This window comes from Rhincodon typus, chromosome 27 (genome assembly GCF_021869965.1).
Source record: "Rhincodon typus isolate 14 chromosome 27, sRhiTyp1.1, whole genome shotgun sequence".
Taxonomy (NCBI): domain Eukaryota; kingdom Metazoa; phylum Chordata; class Chondrichthyes; order Orectolobiformes; family Rhincodontidae; genus Rhincodon; species Rhincodon typus.
In genome coordinates this window covers 9,058,990-9,075,179 of record NC_063358.1, presented here as the reverse complement: position 1 = coordinate 9,075,179, position 16,190 = coordinate 9,058,990, and the positions used below count along the sequence as shown (strand labels likewise).

The 16,190-nt window shown below is 42.7% G+C and overlaps 1 protein-coding gene across 1 annotated transcript in view; it reads right to left on the bottom strand.

Annotated features, from left to right (window-relative positions):
* LOC109924299 (receptor-type tyrosine-protein phosphatase U-like) overlaps positions 1-16,190 on the bottom strand; it is a 289,829-nt gene that overhangs the window by 151,326 nt on the left and 122,313 nt on the right. The window contains exons 9-10 of the mRNA XM_048612922.1: positions 1,527-1,629; positions 132-405 (exon numbers count right to left, since the gene is read on the bottom strand). Coding sequence (XP_048468879.1) covers positions 132-405; positions 1,527-1,629 — 377 coding nt within the window. The remainder of the gene's footprint in view (positions 1-131; positions 406-1,526; positions 1,630-16,190) is intronic.

Below are 16,190 nucleotides of genomic sequence, written 5' to 3'. Positions count from 1 at the left end.
CTGTCATAAAACAGGATTCAGATCCAGCTAGTTCAGAACTAACAACAGTAAAGTGAATTATTTGGCTCCATCATTGCTGCTGAACTAATGGTTAGGAATTGAATACTTAGTCGTAATCATTGTATACTAACCCCTTTGAAATTGCTCGTAGCTTGAAAGTAGATGCTATAGTTCTTCGTGGATTCTAGTGGCACATTCCAGTAGCCATTGTAGTTGTTATTATCTCCAACAGTGAAAGGCCTGGGTCCTGTAAGGCTGCTGGGTATGAGCTCTGCACTGTAATAGTGTGGAATGCCTTCAGCTGCAGCCTTTTCCCATGTAATGGACAAAGGAAAGCACTCTTGTGTTCTGAGTTCTTGCTTCACTTTATGTAGCTTGTTCTCTTTCACAATGATGTGGTAAACACTTTAAACACACAATGCACAAAAGAAATTTATAATTAATAAAGTTGTATGCTCAGCTTATTTGGAAACATTTAGAATAAAAATTACAACAACATCCTTTCTTAAAACGTTAAATGGACAGTCTGGAGAAGATGGGGTTATTCTCTTTGACGCACAGAAGATTAAGGAGAGATATGATAGAGGTCTTCTAAATTATGAAGGGTCTGATAGAGTAAATAAAGAAATACTATTGTATACAACAGAAAGGCCAGTAGACAGAGGACACAGATTTAAAATAATTTGCAGATGTGATAACATGAGAAAACATTTTAAGGAGTAAAGCAAAAGCTGTGAGGTGAAGCATTTAAACATGGTACTTCATCTCTTTTCAGATGTGTGGCTTTGTGAGAGGCAGTGAGTAATGAGGTGAACCTCTGAGAAGAAGACCATAAAGGGATCATTACCCATGCCGAGTCTCACGTAAAATAAATAGAAAACTTCATTATAAGAAAATCGTATCATTTATTTTCTACTTAAATTTAAGTCCAGGAATAACAAATATATTGGAATTTGTTGATTTTTCAAAGAAATTCTTATGCATAACTGTCATTACAATTCCTCCTGTCCTATTACCTCTTTCGGAGCTATGTGAAAATAATTGATTGACATGTGGAGTAACAGTGTAGATGCATACAGGAAGGTAATCCCACAAAAATAATTCACCATGAAAGGGATGATGTGTAATGGCTATGTGGCTACTTTTAATGAAATTTTAGAAATGTACTTTTGAATATATTTAGAGGGTTGCTATTGGTAGTATGTAAATTTCCAAAACCAACTCTTTCCAGCATACATCCCTTAATATATGTACACATTTATCTGTGTTTTGTAAAAAAAGGCACAGTCTTGCCCAATGTAATATGTGATGCTGCATGTAACGCAAATATCAAAATTATTTCTATACTTTCTCCCTCAGTGATTTTACTGAAGCCTCCCAATGATAAATCAAAGATTTGAGATATTGAACTTCCCCACTGTTCATAGATCTTTTGTGATAGCAATCTGCATGGAATATATGGCTCACTGTCGGGTGACTGATGCCTTCCCACTTTCCACAGTTTCTTTGCCAGCAGGAAATCTCACCTGATTGGAGCACCACGGCCTCGTGCTGGCTTCAGCTGGACAGTAATGGTGATGTTCGTTACATCCAACGGAGAAGGCATGCTATCATATTCAAAGGAAGGAGCTGTGGGAGTGAAATATTTCAGATATGTGATCAACCATTTTAAACTGGGATAGACAGAACCCACTCTCTGATCCAAAGACGACTAGAAGCAATCCAGGTTCACACATCTTGACGAATTGCTGATCAATTCTACCAATATTTGATATATTTCATGGAGATGACATCATAAGGGGCATGGAAGCATAATCATCAGGGCAGCACGGTGGCTCAGTGGTTAGCACTGCTGTCTTATAGTGCCAGGAACCCAGGCTGGAATCCAGCCTTGGATGACTGGCTATGTAGACTTTGCACATTCTCCCTGTGTCTGCGTAAATTTCCTCTGGGTGCTCTGGTTTTCTACAGTCCAAAGATGTGCAGGTTAGGTGGATTAACCACCTGTTAGGTGGGTCGAGTTGTGGATAGTGCGGAGGGCTGTTCTAGGTTACAAAGGGACATTGATAGGATGCAGAGCTGGGCTGAGAAGTGGCAGATGGAGTTTAACCTGAAAAGTGTGAGGTGATTCATTCTGAAAGGAAAAATTTGAAAGCAGAATACAGGGTTACCGGAAAGATTCTTGGCAGTGTGGAGGAGCAGAGGGATTTTGGGGTTCATGTCTACAGTTCCCCGAAAGCTGCCACCCAGGTGGATAGAGTTGTTAAGAAGGCGTTTGGTGTGTTAGCTTTCATTAATAGAGGGATTGAGTTCAAGAGCCGTGAAGTTATGCTCCGGTTATACAAAACCCTGGTTCAGCCACATCTGGAGTATTGTGTCCAGTTCTGGTCATCTCATTACAAGAAAGATGTGGAAGCATTGGAAAAGGTGCAGAAGAAATTTACCAGGATGTTGCCTGGAATGGAGGGAAGGTCTTACGAGGAAAGGTTGAGAGAGCTAGGGCTTTTTTCTTTAGAATGATGAAGGGTGAGAGGAGACTTGATAGAGGTGTACAAAATGATCAGAGGTATAGATAGAGTGGACAGCCAGAGACTTTTTCCGAGGGTGGAGGTAGCTATTTCGAGGGGGCATAGTTTTAATGTGAGTGGAGATAGATATAGGGGAGACGTCAGAGGTAAGTTCTTTACTCAGAGAGTGGTAGGGGCATGGAATGCATTGCCGGAGAGGGTAGTGGAGTCGGCCTCATTAGGGACATTTAAGTGGCTATTAGATAGGCATTTGGATGATAGTATAAGGGGTGGAGGTTAGATAGACCTTAGGTTTAGGGTAAAAGTTTGGCACAACATCATGGGCCGAAGGGCCTCTACTTTGCTGTACTGTTCTATGTTCTATGTAATGTACAGGGATGTGTAGATTAGGTGGGTTAGCCCTCGTAATTGTGGGGTCATGGTGATAGGGTGGGGATCTGGGTGGAATGCTCTTCTGAGGTTGGTGTGGATTTGATGGGCCAAATGGCCTCTTTCCCCACTGTAGGGAGATTCTATGTTTATGGACTAGTAATTCAGAAAGCTCAGCTGACAGTCCAAGAGAACTGAAATCCCACAATAATAGCAAGGGCACTTAAATCTATAAATACATTTGATACAAAAAAAAACTGTCAGAAATGGTAACATTGATTTTCTTAAAAACCCATCCCATTTGCAGGCAGGATAGCTGCTGTCCTTACCAGGTCAGGCCTACATGTTACTCCAGACCTGGAATATGTGGTTGGCTTTTAACTTTCCTATAATGCCCCAGCAAACCACTCATTTGTTTCAATATGGCAACTCACCACTATTTCCTCAAAGGGATGGCTTAAATTCTGGCCTTTACATATTCATTCATTGAATTAAAAAGACTGCAATATGTTTTCTTTTTCTCAATGAAAATTAATTTGAAAAGAATGCTCAAAGGACATAAACCCTAAACCCACAGCATAAACAATTGTGAATATGTCATCACGAATCTGTTTTCTAAGACAACAATCAGAGCGCTGTGTCATGGTTATGGGTCTGGACTGCTGATTCTGCATCCTGGACTAATAATTCAGACAGAATAGTTCAAACCCTTTCTGGCAGTTTGAGAATTTGAAGTCAGTTTAAAAAAAAATCTGAGATTAAATGAAGCTGGTCTTAGCAGTCGTGATCTGAAGCTGCCAAATTGACATAAAAATCCAACAAATCCTTTGAGAACCTGTTATCCTTACCCAGTCTGACACATATATTCATATCTCTCAGTTCCATTAGATCATAAGATATAGGAGCAGAATTTGTCCATTAGGCTCTTTGAATCTGTTCCGCCAATCAATCATGGCTGATGTCTTTCTCAACCATATTCTCTTGCCTTCTCCCCATAACCCTTGATCCCTTTACTAATGAAGAACAATCCACCTATGTCTTAAATACACTCAATGACTTGGTCTCCACAGCCTTCTTTGGCATAACATTCCTGCACTTAATCACCTCCTTGCACCTCCTCTGAAGTGTTCCTATTCTCAGTTTGCTTTAATCCCACTTGAATTCAAGCTAAAATCCATGGAACAGCTTTGAATTGGTACATAATTATTCTCTATACCTTGAGTGTATCTGAATGAGAAATCCTAGGCAAAGATGTAAAATCATTCTTGCTATGTCCTGTCCTTCCACCTCACTACATTTATTTTTATTTGTTCTTGGAATACAGCAATGTTAATGAGTGAGCATTTTTAATGCCCAACATTAGTCACTAGGGACCATGAACTATCAGTCACAAATTTTGTGACAGCAATTACATGTTTTTTGTTCCCATCTCTCAAGGAGATTGGTAAATCTGTTGTGATTTTTTTCTATAATCAAGCGGTTTCAATGGTCGTTGATTTCTGTTGCTAGCCCTCAAACTGGTACATTTATTAAATTCAGCTATGTCTTACTGTGGGATTTGAACTCAGGATGTCAGGGTTTCTAATCTGCTGCTATGAAGTTTGGTAGGTAATTAAACCTAATCTTGATGTGGACGTTAATTAATTGATTAATATGTATATGTAAATCCCCAAATTTCTTTCAAGTCACTGCCCTGAGAGAACTAAAGGATTTATCAGTGTAAAGAAGAGGTCACATTTTAGGTCAGACAGTACATGTTAGGTGCAAGGCCTTGTTTAGAATCTGTTTGTGTTTTGGTTTGGAGTCAGACTGGTTTTATTTCTAAGGTAGGAATTTATAAAATGACACATTGACACACGACAACTGATGAATGGATACCGCGCTAATAGTACTGAAGACTTATGCTCCAGATCAAGCTGTGCTCTTAGCCATGCTGTTCCAGTACAGCTACAACATTGGCGTTCAACCAACTATTTGCAAAATTGCCCAGGAATGTCCTGACCATAAAACTCCAGCCCAATGCAAATCCAATCCAGAAAATTACCACCTAATCAGTCTAGGCTTGACCATCAATAAAGTGGTGGAAGAAGTTATCAGCTGTGCTATCAAGCAGCACTTGCACTGTAATAACCTGTTTACTGACGTCAGTTTTGGATTCAGCAGGGGCACTCATTTCCTGACCTAATTACAGCCTTGATCCAAACATGGACAAAGGAGCTGAATTCCACAGGTGAGATGAGAGTAATTGCCCTTGGCAGCAAGATAACATTTAACTGTATGGCGTCAAGGAGTCCTGGCAAAATTGAAGTCAAAGAGAATTGATGGGAAAATTCTCTGCTGGTTGGAGTCATATTTTGCACAAAGGAAGATTGCCATTTTTGTTGCAGGTCAATTATTTCAGTCCCAGGACAGCATTACAGGAGTTCCTCGGGGCAGTGTCCAAGGCCCAACCGACTTCAGTTGCTTCATCAATCACATCCCCACCATCATAAGATAAAATGTAGGGATGTTTGCTGATGATAACAAAATGTTCAACACCATTCACTTCAGTTATTGAAGTGGCTTGTGTCCTAATACAGCAAGACCTGGATAATATCCTGGCCTGGGCTGATAAATGTCAAGTAACATTCACAGATGAAAAATGTAAAGTGATAACCATGTCTAACAAGAGAGAATCTAACAATTGCCTCCTGACATTTAATGCATTACCACTGCAGTCAAATCCCCCATTATCAACATTCTGGGAATTATCTTTTATTAGAAATTGAACTGCAGGAAAGTATCTCAAATGATGTAATCAGAAATGATGTCTGCAATATCCATAGATCATGGATACTTGGGAGATGAGAGAAAACCTGAGACACAATAATGAGGCTGAGATACTCCTGTGGATGAGTAACATGCACTCATTTAACCTGTTACAGAACAGACAGCGTGGCCTGACTGGCTGCCAGCTCAAGAGTTTAACAGATGTAAATAAGATTAAATGTGTGATAATATGCTAACTGACATTGTTCTGACAATTCCTGTTATACCAGGATCAACACCCTCTAAGACATTATATAGAATGGAGAATATTGGGATTATTGTGGAATAGTATTACATGAGGTACTATAACATTCCACCATATGCAGTAGAGATAGGAGGTGATACAATAAGTCTTTAGATAGATGTAATATAGCAGTCACTTCAGTCGTTGTCCACATCTGATATATGAGACAGAAGAAGCACAGCTTGGATTTAATGCAACAGTAAACTGTACGAATGGAAGCTATGTCGGCTGTAAGGAACCAACTCAAATTACACATACAGGTACAGGAAGATATAGTATCACTTCATCATAACAGGAGTATCAATATGTGAACAATTGATCCTGTCCTAAAACCAGTCTTGCAGTACATCTGTACTCAAAGGTACCAGCTAGGGTGGGAAAGATAAGAACTGGTGGAAATCTACAGGATAGACGTTATGGAAAACCTGACACAGTATCTGAGCTAATTCTCCGATGTAATCTCACTATTACCTGAGCACCTTAAAATTATTAAAGATGATGCCTAGCGAGAGCATAGAAAATATGATACATTGCAGCAACAAGCCACAGCATTGACTGATGATGTCAAACAAATACATACCATCATATAGGAGAAGGGCCTACGGAATTAGAAATACGTAGATACACACATGTGGATTAGGATCATCTCCCATGTTTTGGTTATTGCCCAGTAGGTATTGATTGTGTGTCTAGCTTATCTGGTTTCTAGTGCCAAAAGGACACACACAAGATGGCAGGAAGTATGGGAGTTGGAGAACATGGGTTAGAATGCATGGAGTTTGGGGCCCATATTGCTGGGGCAAATTGTACAGATGATGTAACTAAATACCTTTACAATCCAAAGCTTGATATGTAGCCAGTGGGTTGTGGAACATAAAAAGAAAAGTACTACTGCTAACTTGGCTATCTTGGGCTATCTAAGAGCCAAAAGCCAAAAGTAGGGAACTGAATGGGGTTAATCAGCTTCAATTAGTTAAGGATTAAATTTTTAGTTATCTTGTAAAAGCAAATGGAAACCATAAATCTGCAAAGCTAGGCCAGGAGTGCAAGAGTTACACAGTTTGCAAAATAACATTGACCTTGGGTAAAACACAGACAATGTCTGTGAAAACTGGGAAATCAGTTGAGTATGTAACGTATATGTTGTAATGTTCTATATAAAGCTTGGAGGTGTTTGTAACCTTCCTGAGTTTGTTTTACACGTCATGGCGATTAGGCTGGCTCTCCCTGCATATTCATGAAGTAAACGATTAAACTGTTCCCTGAACTTTTCTATCAATTTTTGAAGTTGTACAATAAGGAAAGGTATCTGACCTAATTAAAAATCACAGCTCACAGCAAGTAGTGAGCAGAAATAAACTGGCTACCTTCAGGCTTCGGATGTTGTTTACTACAGAGCAAAAAAACTCCTCTTTCAGAGATCTGAAAACTTCTTCCTCAAATATTCACGCCCATGCAGTTCAGCTACATGGGAGACAACCGTGTAATTGTTGGCAGACAAAGGGTTTTTGTCATCGATGTCTAGTCACTAGTCTATAGTCCAATTATCTACTTATTGCCAGCTGAAACTCCATTTGTACACACCCACTGACTCTAATTCGTCTGTAACTAGATCTTCTCCACTGAATGAACAAACAGCTGTGCAAACAATGCTTACATGAGTGTCAGGTAACTTGCTTTGTAAAACATATAGTGATCTTTCAAACATTCTTAGCTTTTAAAACAGTTCTTTTTTGATTTCAGCCCACAATCAAAACCACAGAATGTAAAAAGATATGAGGGTAGATTTTCTACTGGTCAGAAAATTGTTATGCCAGTGTAGCTGGGAATTATGCATGGGGAACCTAGGGAATCGCTATCGTAGCATACGCCAAAGGAATTGTTCAGGAAACAGAATTTTCTCATGGTCAATTCCTGCATGCTAGGAACCCTCCAAAAGTCTCCAAATCAAAGGTTTGGGATGATTAAATACTCAGAAAATGTTAGATTATTAAATACATAGCCAATTCCTGAGTAATTATTAAAAAGATATTGTAATTACCTTGCATCCCAATTTCACCTCCCCCAGGCCATTTATAAACCCTCTTGATCCAATTCCTCTCCCCCTATCCATTGGACCCTGACTCACCATCCTCACAACACCTCTTTCCCCTACCATAGGATGTGACACTCCTTCCACATCCCCTAGACCTGTTTTGACACCTTCCACTTAATCCCCCCACTCCTCCTCCTCTCTTCCTCCCCAGGACCTGACCACTCCCAGCCCCTGCTGTCAGACCTGATCACCCCACCACTCCCTCCTGCCCCACCTAAACTGACCACCACTACCTCTTCAGAATTAGAATTAGATTTTATTGTTCTGTGTACTCAAGGAGAGGAATACATGAATACATGAAATGTGTACAAAGTTGCTATTCTCTAGCGCCATCTTGGATACAGAACCAGAAATAAAAGAAAGCCAAAAGGTAAGAAAAATGTCCAGATCTTAAAAGTCTAAGTCATTTCTCCACAAAGGTGTTTGGAACCACCGGTGCAGGACTTGAGCCTAGCTGTGGCCTGAAGTCTCAGTCAAGCTGCGAGTCTCACATTCATCACTAGGAGGAGGCAAGTCCTGATGCTGCTGCCATCTCCAATTGCTGGAGGAGCTTTGCCACTACCGCTGCCACCTCCGACTGCCATAGGGCTGCCGTCATTCCGCGCATGGCCTACTCTTGCTGCCAATACCATGCTACAGCCAGACTGATCCAATTATTCCACCCCCTCCACCATCCTGCAGTCCACCAGACATGACTCAACCCTCCCACTTTCACTCTCAGGCCTGACCTCAACACCCTACTATTGAATGAATCCTCCGAGTCTTGACAATCCCTGTCCCCGCCACTCATCCCCAGAACCAATTTCGTCTGCCCACCTACCTGCCCTCCTTGCCACCTTGCACCCTACCAACTTGGTCCCCTACTACTTTTCCATAGCAATGTAACCTCTGGCACCTTTCGCCATCTCAGCTGCCACATTAGCCAGCTCACACTCTCAACCCCAACCTGGCTGCAACATTGCCCAGTCAGCATCCTACCTACCTGATACCTTATTTACCCAGCACCCTGGTCTTACACATCTGGCATCCTACCACCTGACATCCTACATCCCAGTCGGCACCCTACTTACCTGGCACCCCATTTCCCTCACATCTTATCCCCCTTATCCATCTGGAAGGAGTGGCAATCTATGTGAAATTACCACTGGCCCACAGTCTATACACTGTATAAAACCATTACCAAAAACAATATTTTAATACTCAACTGTATGGTTCTTCAAAAACTGGTATGGGTATTAATGGTACTGGTTTGATTATATATTGAGGGTTTCCTGCTACCTGACATGTCTGACACATTTTACAGTTTACTGCTTATGAAATCTTATAACGGTAAGATGCCTGTTTATCATTCCTTGAAGTAGGTATAGATGTTGTGGCTAAAGGGATGAAGAGGAAAAGCAGGAACAGGCTATTGAGTGGCTGATGAGCCATTCGTAATGAATGGTGGAACAGGCTCAAAGGGTCAAAAGGTCTTCTGCTCCTATTTTGTATGTTTCTAATTATCAATATGGTTGACTGTGAACTGCCCTCTGGGCAATTAGAGATAGGTAATAAATGCTCGTCTAGCCAATGTTGCAATGAACAAATAAAAAAAAACGCAGCTTCCTCCCCAATGTTCTCATTCGCCTCCTCAGAAGACTGCTCCCGTTTCCCCACTTCCTCAGCATCCAGTACATCACCTCATTTCCTGCTTTAGTTGTGCAGAGCCAGACAATACTGGAAGGCCATCCCAGACCAGTCCAAGCAGTGGAACCATATGTTCAACAGCCCCATTGTATGCTCCCACACAGCCTGGTCAAAGCATGGGCAGCATTGTATCTGCACTCCATGCGAGTTGGGGAGTTGCACAATGGTGTTGTGAGCCATGGTGGCAGTGGGTAGCCCTTACCCCCAGTCAAAAAAGCTTTGTAAGGTGCCTGGACTCTCAAGTGCACCAGGTGCATAACAGTGCTGCAGATGTAGGAGTTATGGCAGCTGCAGGGTAGCAGGCTCACACCTCCAAGAAGTGGCAATAGTGGTCATAGATCACCTGAACATTATAGAACGGAAGCCCTACCTGTGATTAATTATGCAAAGTTGTGATACGGCCCTCTCAGTGCTATTTGTGTGCAGTCATAGAATCATAGAATTATACAACACAGAAACAGACACTTTGGTCTAACTCATCTGCGATGATTAAATATCCTAAACTGATCTAGTCCCATTTGCTTGCATTTGGCCCATATCCCTTTAAACCCTTCTTATTCATATACTCGTCCAGATGCCGTTTAAATGTCGTAATTATACCCACCTCCACTCCTTCCTCTGGCAGCTTGTTCCATACACACACCACCTTCCGTGTTAAAAAGTTGCCCCTTAGATCCCTTTTAAATTTTTCCCCTCTCACCTTAATCCTATGGTCTCTATTTTGGATCCCTGTAGCCAAGGTAAAAGACATCGGCTATTTACCGTATCCATGGCTCTCACGATTTTGTAAACCTCTATAAGGTCAGCCCTCAGCCTTCGATGCTCCAGTAAAAAAAATACCCAGCCTATTCAGCCTGTCCCTATAACTTAGATCCTGCAGTCTCAGCAATATGTTGTAAATCTCTTCTGAACCCTTTGAAGCTTATCAACATCATTCCTATAGCAGGGAGACCAGAATTGAACACAGTATTCTAAAAATGCCCTAACCAATGTCCTGTACAGCTGCAACATGATCCCCCAACTCCTATATTCAATGCACTGACCAGTAAAGGCAAGCATGACAAATCCTTCTTCACCACCCTGTGTGACTGCAACTCCTCTTTCAAGGAACTACGCACCTGTACCCGTAGGTCACTCTGTTCAGCAACACTCCCCAGGGCCCTACAATTAACTATGTAAATCCTACCCTGGGTCACCCTACCAAAATGCAAAACCTCGTATTTATCTAAATTAAATTCCATTTACTACTCCTCAGCCTATTGGCCCATCTGATCAAGGTCCCGTTGTACTTGGAGATAACATTCTTCACTGACCACTACACCACCAATTTTGGTGTCTTCTGCAAACTTACTAACCATACCTCCTTATTTCACATTCAAAACATTTACATAAATGACAGAAAGCAGTGGATCCAGCACCAATCTTTGCCACACACCATTGGTTACAGGCCTCCAGTCCAAAACACAACCCTCCACCACCACCCTCTGTTTCCTACCTTCAAGCCAATTTTGAATCCAATTGGCTAGCTTTCCCTGGATTCCACATGATCTAAACTTGCTAACCAGTCAACTGGGTGGGATCTTGTCAAACACCCAACTAAAGTCCACAAAGACAACATCTACTGCTCTGGCTTCATCAATCTTCTTTGTCACCTCTTCAAAAAACCCAATCAAGTTAATGAGGCATGATCTCCCACACAAAGCCACGCTGATTATCCCTAATCAGTACTTGTTTTTCCAAATGCATGTAAATCCTGTCCACGGCACCCTGTAGCTGGGGGAATCCAGCTATGTTTCTGATTCCTACTTCCTCCAGCACTGACTTCATCATTGGAAGGAAAATGAAATGTTGTGACATGGCAGAGATTAAATCAGTCAAAGTCACAGTCCTGATGTATTTATGGGTACGTGACTGGGAGATCCATCTCAGGTCATCTGTTGCTCTCTGGAAGAAGCTGGAAGTTCAAAGTGGCTGTCACGTTCACAGCTACTGGGAGTGGCTAGCCTCCCACTCCTTCAGTCCTCATGTCCTGCTCCAGCATTGGGCATAGTTCCATCGTAGCATCCTGTGACATATGGAGCCTGTGCCAATACTGAGCCTCACTCATTCCCCTGGAAATGGAGTTGGGGTCAAGAAACCTTGGTGGTCTTATAGACTGCACACATCTTGAGGGCTCTGCGGCTGCGAAATCTCATGGAGATGACTGCTTGTCATCCTCCATATCAACCAGCTGCTGCCCCTGGGCTTGACATCAAGTCCTGCTCTTCCTAAATCCACCTTCAACTTCTTAGGAAGGCAACCACAGTGATCAATATCCCACCAGCAGCTGAGCACAAGACCATGCTGGAGATGACTTTTGCTGGGAACATCAGGAGCAACTATAAGACTATAAGACGTAAGAGCAGAAGTAGGCCATTCAGCCAATCAAGTCTGCTTTGCCAGTGAGATTATGGCTGATCTGATGATTCTCAAATCTACTTTTGTGCCTTTTCCTCATAATAGAAAGTTGAATAGAACATTACACTATAGAAGGAGGCCATTTGATTCATCGTGTCTGTACCTGCTCCCCAAAGAACTACCCAGCTAGTCTCATTCTCCAGCACTACCTCCATAGCCTCTAAATTCATTACTTTTCAAATAAATATCCAGCTCTCTTTTGAAACCTCCAATGGAACCCACCTCCACCACTCTCCCAGGCAGTGCATTCCAAATCCTAACAAGTCTCTTTGTAAAGAAGCTTCTCCTCATCTCACTCCTAGCTCTCCTGCTGATAATCTTGAAATTGTTACTGAAATACCAGCTCGCGGAAATGGAATATGCTTTCCTGTCCTGTCAAAATTATTCATAATTTTGAACAACTCAATAAGGTCACCTCATAATCTTCTCTGCTCCAAGGAAAAAAAAATCCAATTTCTTTAATCATTCCTTGTGTCTAAAATCCCTCATACTGATATCATTCCAGTAAATCTCCTTTCCACTTTCTCCAGGGCTTTAACTTCCTTCCTTAAATAAAGTGCCCAGAACTGAACACAATACTCCAAATGTGATCTGACCAATGATTTGTAGAGGTGTAGTATTATTTTCTTGCTTTTATACACTATGTCCCGATTTACGAACACACGGATTCTATAAGCCTTCTTAACAACTGTTCCAACTTGCGTGGCCACCTTAATTACTGACTTGATAATTACTGACTTGAACGCTGAGGTCTCTCTGCTCCTGTACGTCTCCTCGAACTTGTACCACTGAGTCTGTGTTGTCTCACCTGTTTCTTCTACCAAAATGCATTACCTCACATTTCTCTGCATTGAAATTGATCGGCCAGTGTCAGCCCATTTGGCCAACTTGTCAATGTCTTTCTGCACTTACTCAGCATGGTCCTCACAATTCACTGTGCTCCCCAATGTAGTATCATTTGCAAATTAGAGCTTTTTCCGTCCACATTCACTTCAAATTGTTTATATAAATCAGATAAAGCAAGGGCCCAAACACTGATCCTTGGGGAACATCACTTTCAACATGTCTCCAATCTGAGAAATGCCATCTATTCCTACCCTCTGTTTCCTACATTTTAGCCAATTTCAAATCCATGCTGCCAAGGATCCATCAATCCCAAACATTTCTAATTTGCTAACCAACCTGCCATGTTGCATCAATTCAAATACTTTCTTAAAGTCCAAGGAGACAACATCCACAGCAGTACCTTGATTCACTGCCAGTGTCATCTCATCAAAGAAGTCAATTATATTTGTCAGACATGGTCTGTCCTTGGCAAAGCTATGTTGACTGTCTAGTATTAACTTATTTTTCTCTAAGTGTATATTTATTTTATCCCAGCAAGGGAGGTGATATCCTACTGGTATTATTACTTGACTTTCATCCAGAAACTCAACTAATGTTCTGGGATCCGGGTTCGAATCCCACCACAATAGATGGTGGAATTTGAATTCAATAAAAATATATGCAATTAAGAATTTGATGACCACAGGACCATTGTCGAGTGTCAGGAAAAACCCATCTGGCTCACTAATGGCCTTCAGGGAAGGAAATCTGGCATTCTCAACTTGTCTGACCTACATGTGACTCCAGACCCACAGCCATGTCATCATCATCATCATCATCATCATTGGTGGTCCCTCGCAGCTGAGGATGATTCTCTTTCACTCTCAGGGTGAGTCTATAAGTGGCTGTTCAGATTGGTGCGGCTACCGCAGGCTCTGTTATACTTGGGGCAGAAGGTGGTCATGGGAATGGGTGGGGCATTGGTGGCAGTACGCTATTATTGCATGGCTTCTGCTTTACCCCAATGACAAGTCCCGTGGTGCCCAATGCCGTCCCGGATGCTGCTCCTTAACTTTGGATGGTCTTGGGCCAATAACTTCTAGGTATCTGTGGGAATGTTGCTCTTCACCAGTGAGGCCTTGAGGGAATCACTGAAGTACTTCCTCTGTCCACCTGGGGCTCACCTGCTGTTTTGAAGCTGAGAGTAGAGCATCTGCTTAGGGAGTCTTGAGTCGGAGGTGAGGACAACATGCCCAGTCCATCATGGATGATCAAGGGTGGTCAGTGCCTCGATGCTGGGGATGTTGCCCCGTTTGAGGACGCTGATATTGGCGCTTCTTTCTTCCCAGCAGATTTGCAGGACCTTGTGAAGGCAGCGTTGGTGGTACTGCTCCAGTGCCTTGAGGTGTCAGCCGTAGACTGTCCATGTCTCAGAGCCAATAGGAGGGCGGGAAGCACCACAGCTCTGTAAACCATGAGCTTGGTGTTGGATCTGATGTTGTTGTCCTCGAACACCCTTTTCCTTAGGTAGCACACTGGAGGTGGTACTGGATCTCTTTGTCAAAAGCTGCTTTGGCTGACAGGACATTCTCGAGGTATTGGAAGTGGTCAATGTTCTTTAAGGCCTCCCCGTGGACTTTGATGATCACGGGTTCGCTTCACAATGCCAGGCCAGGCTGGTGGAGGACATTCATCTTGCAGATGTTCAGGGTGAGAACCATGCTCTCATATGCCTCTGTAAAGGTCTGGAGTTTGTCCTCTGATTTTGCAGATATACAAGCATCATCTGTATACTGCTGCTCAATGATACTGGTTAGGGTGACTTTGGTTTTGGCTTGAATGCAACAGAGGTTGAATAATTTCCCATTGGTTCTGTATGTTAGCTCCACTCAAGCGGGGAATGTGTTGGTGGGGAGGTGAAGCATCACAGTGAGATAGATCAAGAACAGTGTTGAGGCAATCACACAGCCCTGCTTGACATCAGTCTGAATGGAGAATGGGTCAGTGGTGGAGCCATTTGTTATTACCGTGATTTTCATGTCATCGTGGCGCAGGTGAAGGATGATGACAAACTTCATGGAGCAACCAAAGCAGAGAAGGATGCTTCATAATGCTTCCCGATTGACTGCGTCACAGGCCTTTGTAATGTCAAAGAAGGCTATGTACAGGGATATGTTCAATTCTCTGCATTTCTCCTGCAGTTGTCGTGTGGTTAAAATCCTGTCCATTATGACCATCTGTGGCCAAAAGCCACACTGTGATTCCAGAAGGGGTTCCTCAGCCACAGGGAGGAGATGGGTTTAGGAGGACCTTCAATGGTTGACAGCAGGGAGATTCCCCTACAGTTACAGCAGTTGGACTGTTCCTTTTTTTGAAAATGCTCACAACTGTGGCATCTCAGAGATCTCCCGGGATGCTCTCCTCCTTCCAGATAAGGCAGACAAGGGTGTGTAACTGCAGCAGAGGCTCTTTGCCTCCACACTTCAATTTTTCAGTGGAGATACCATCTGCTCCAGCTGGCGGATGGCTGTCTCTACTTCATGCAGGGCTGGGGTTTTGCTCAGCTCGTGACATGTAGCGAGCTGTGGGATGTGTTTAAGGACGCTTTGATCGACAACAAAGCCCTGCCTGAGGAGGTCTCTGAAGTGCTCCCCCCAGCGTTGTTCGATGGCTTCTTTATCTCTGGCCTGCCATATCCCCCAATCATCCAATAACATCAAGTCAATTGTTCAATGTAGAGTGCAGGAGAGCACACCAGGAGCAGCACCAGACACACATCTGAAAATGAGGTGTCAATCTGATGAAGTTACAAAACAGGACTACTTGCGTGCCAAACAGCATAAGCAGCAAGTGATAGACAGAGCTAAGAAAGCCCACAATCAACAATAAGAACTATCCTCTGCAGACCTGCTACATCCAGTCGTGAATGATGGTGGACAATTAAACAACTCACAGGAGAAGGGAGCTGTACAAGTATCCCCATCCTCAATGATGGAAGAGCCCAACATATCAGTGCAAAAGGCTGAAGCTTTCACAGCAATCTTCTGCCAGAAGTGCTGAGTGGGTGATCCATCTCAGTGGTGCCTAGCATTACACATGCCAGTCTTCAACCAATTCAATTCATTCCACGTGGTATTCCAGTCCAAGATGGTGGTGGAGTAGGGTTCCTGTGCTGGAG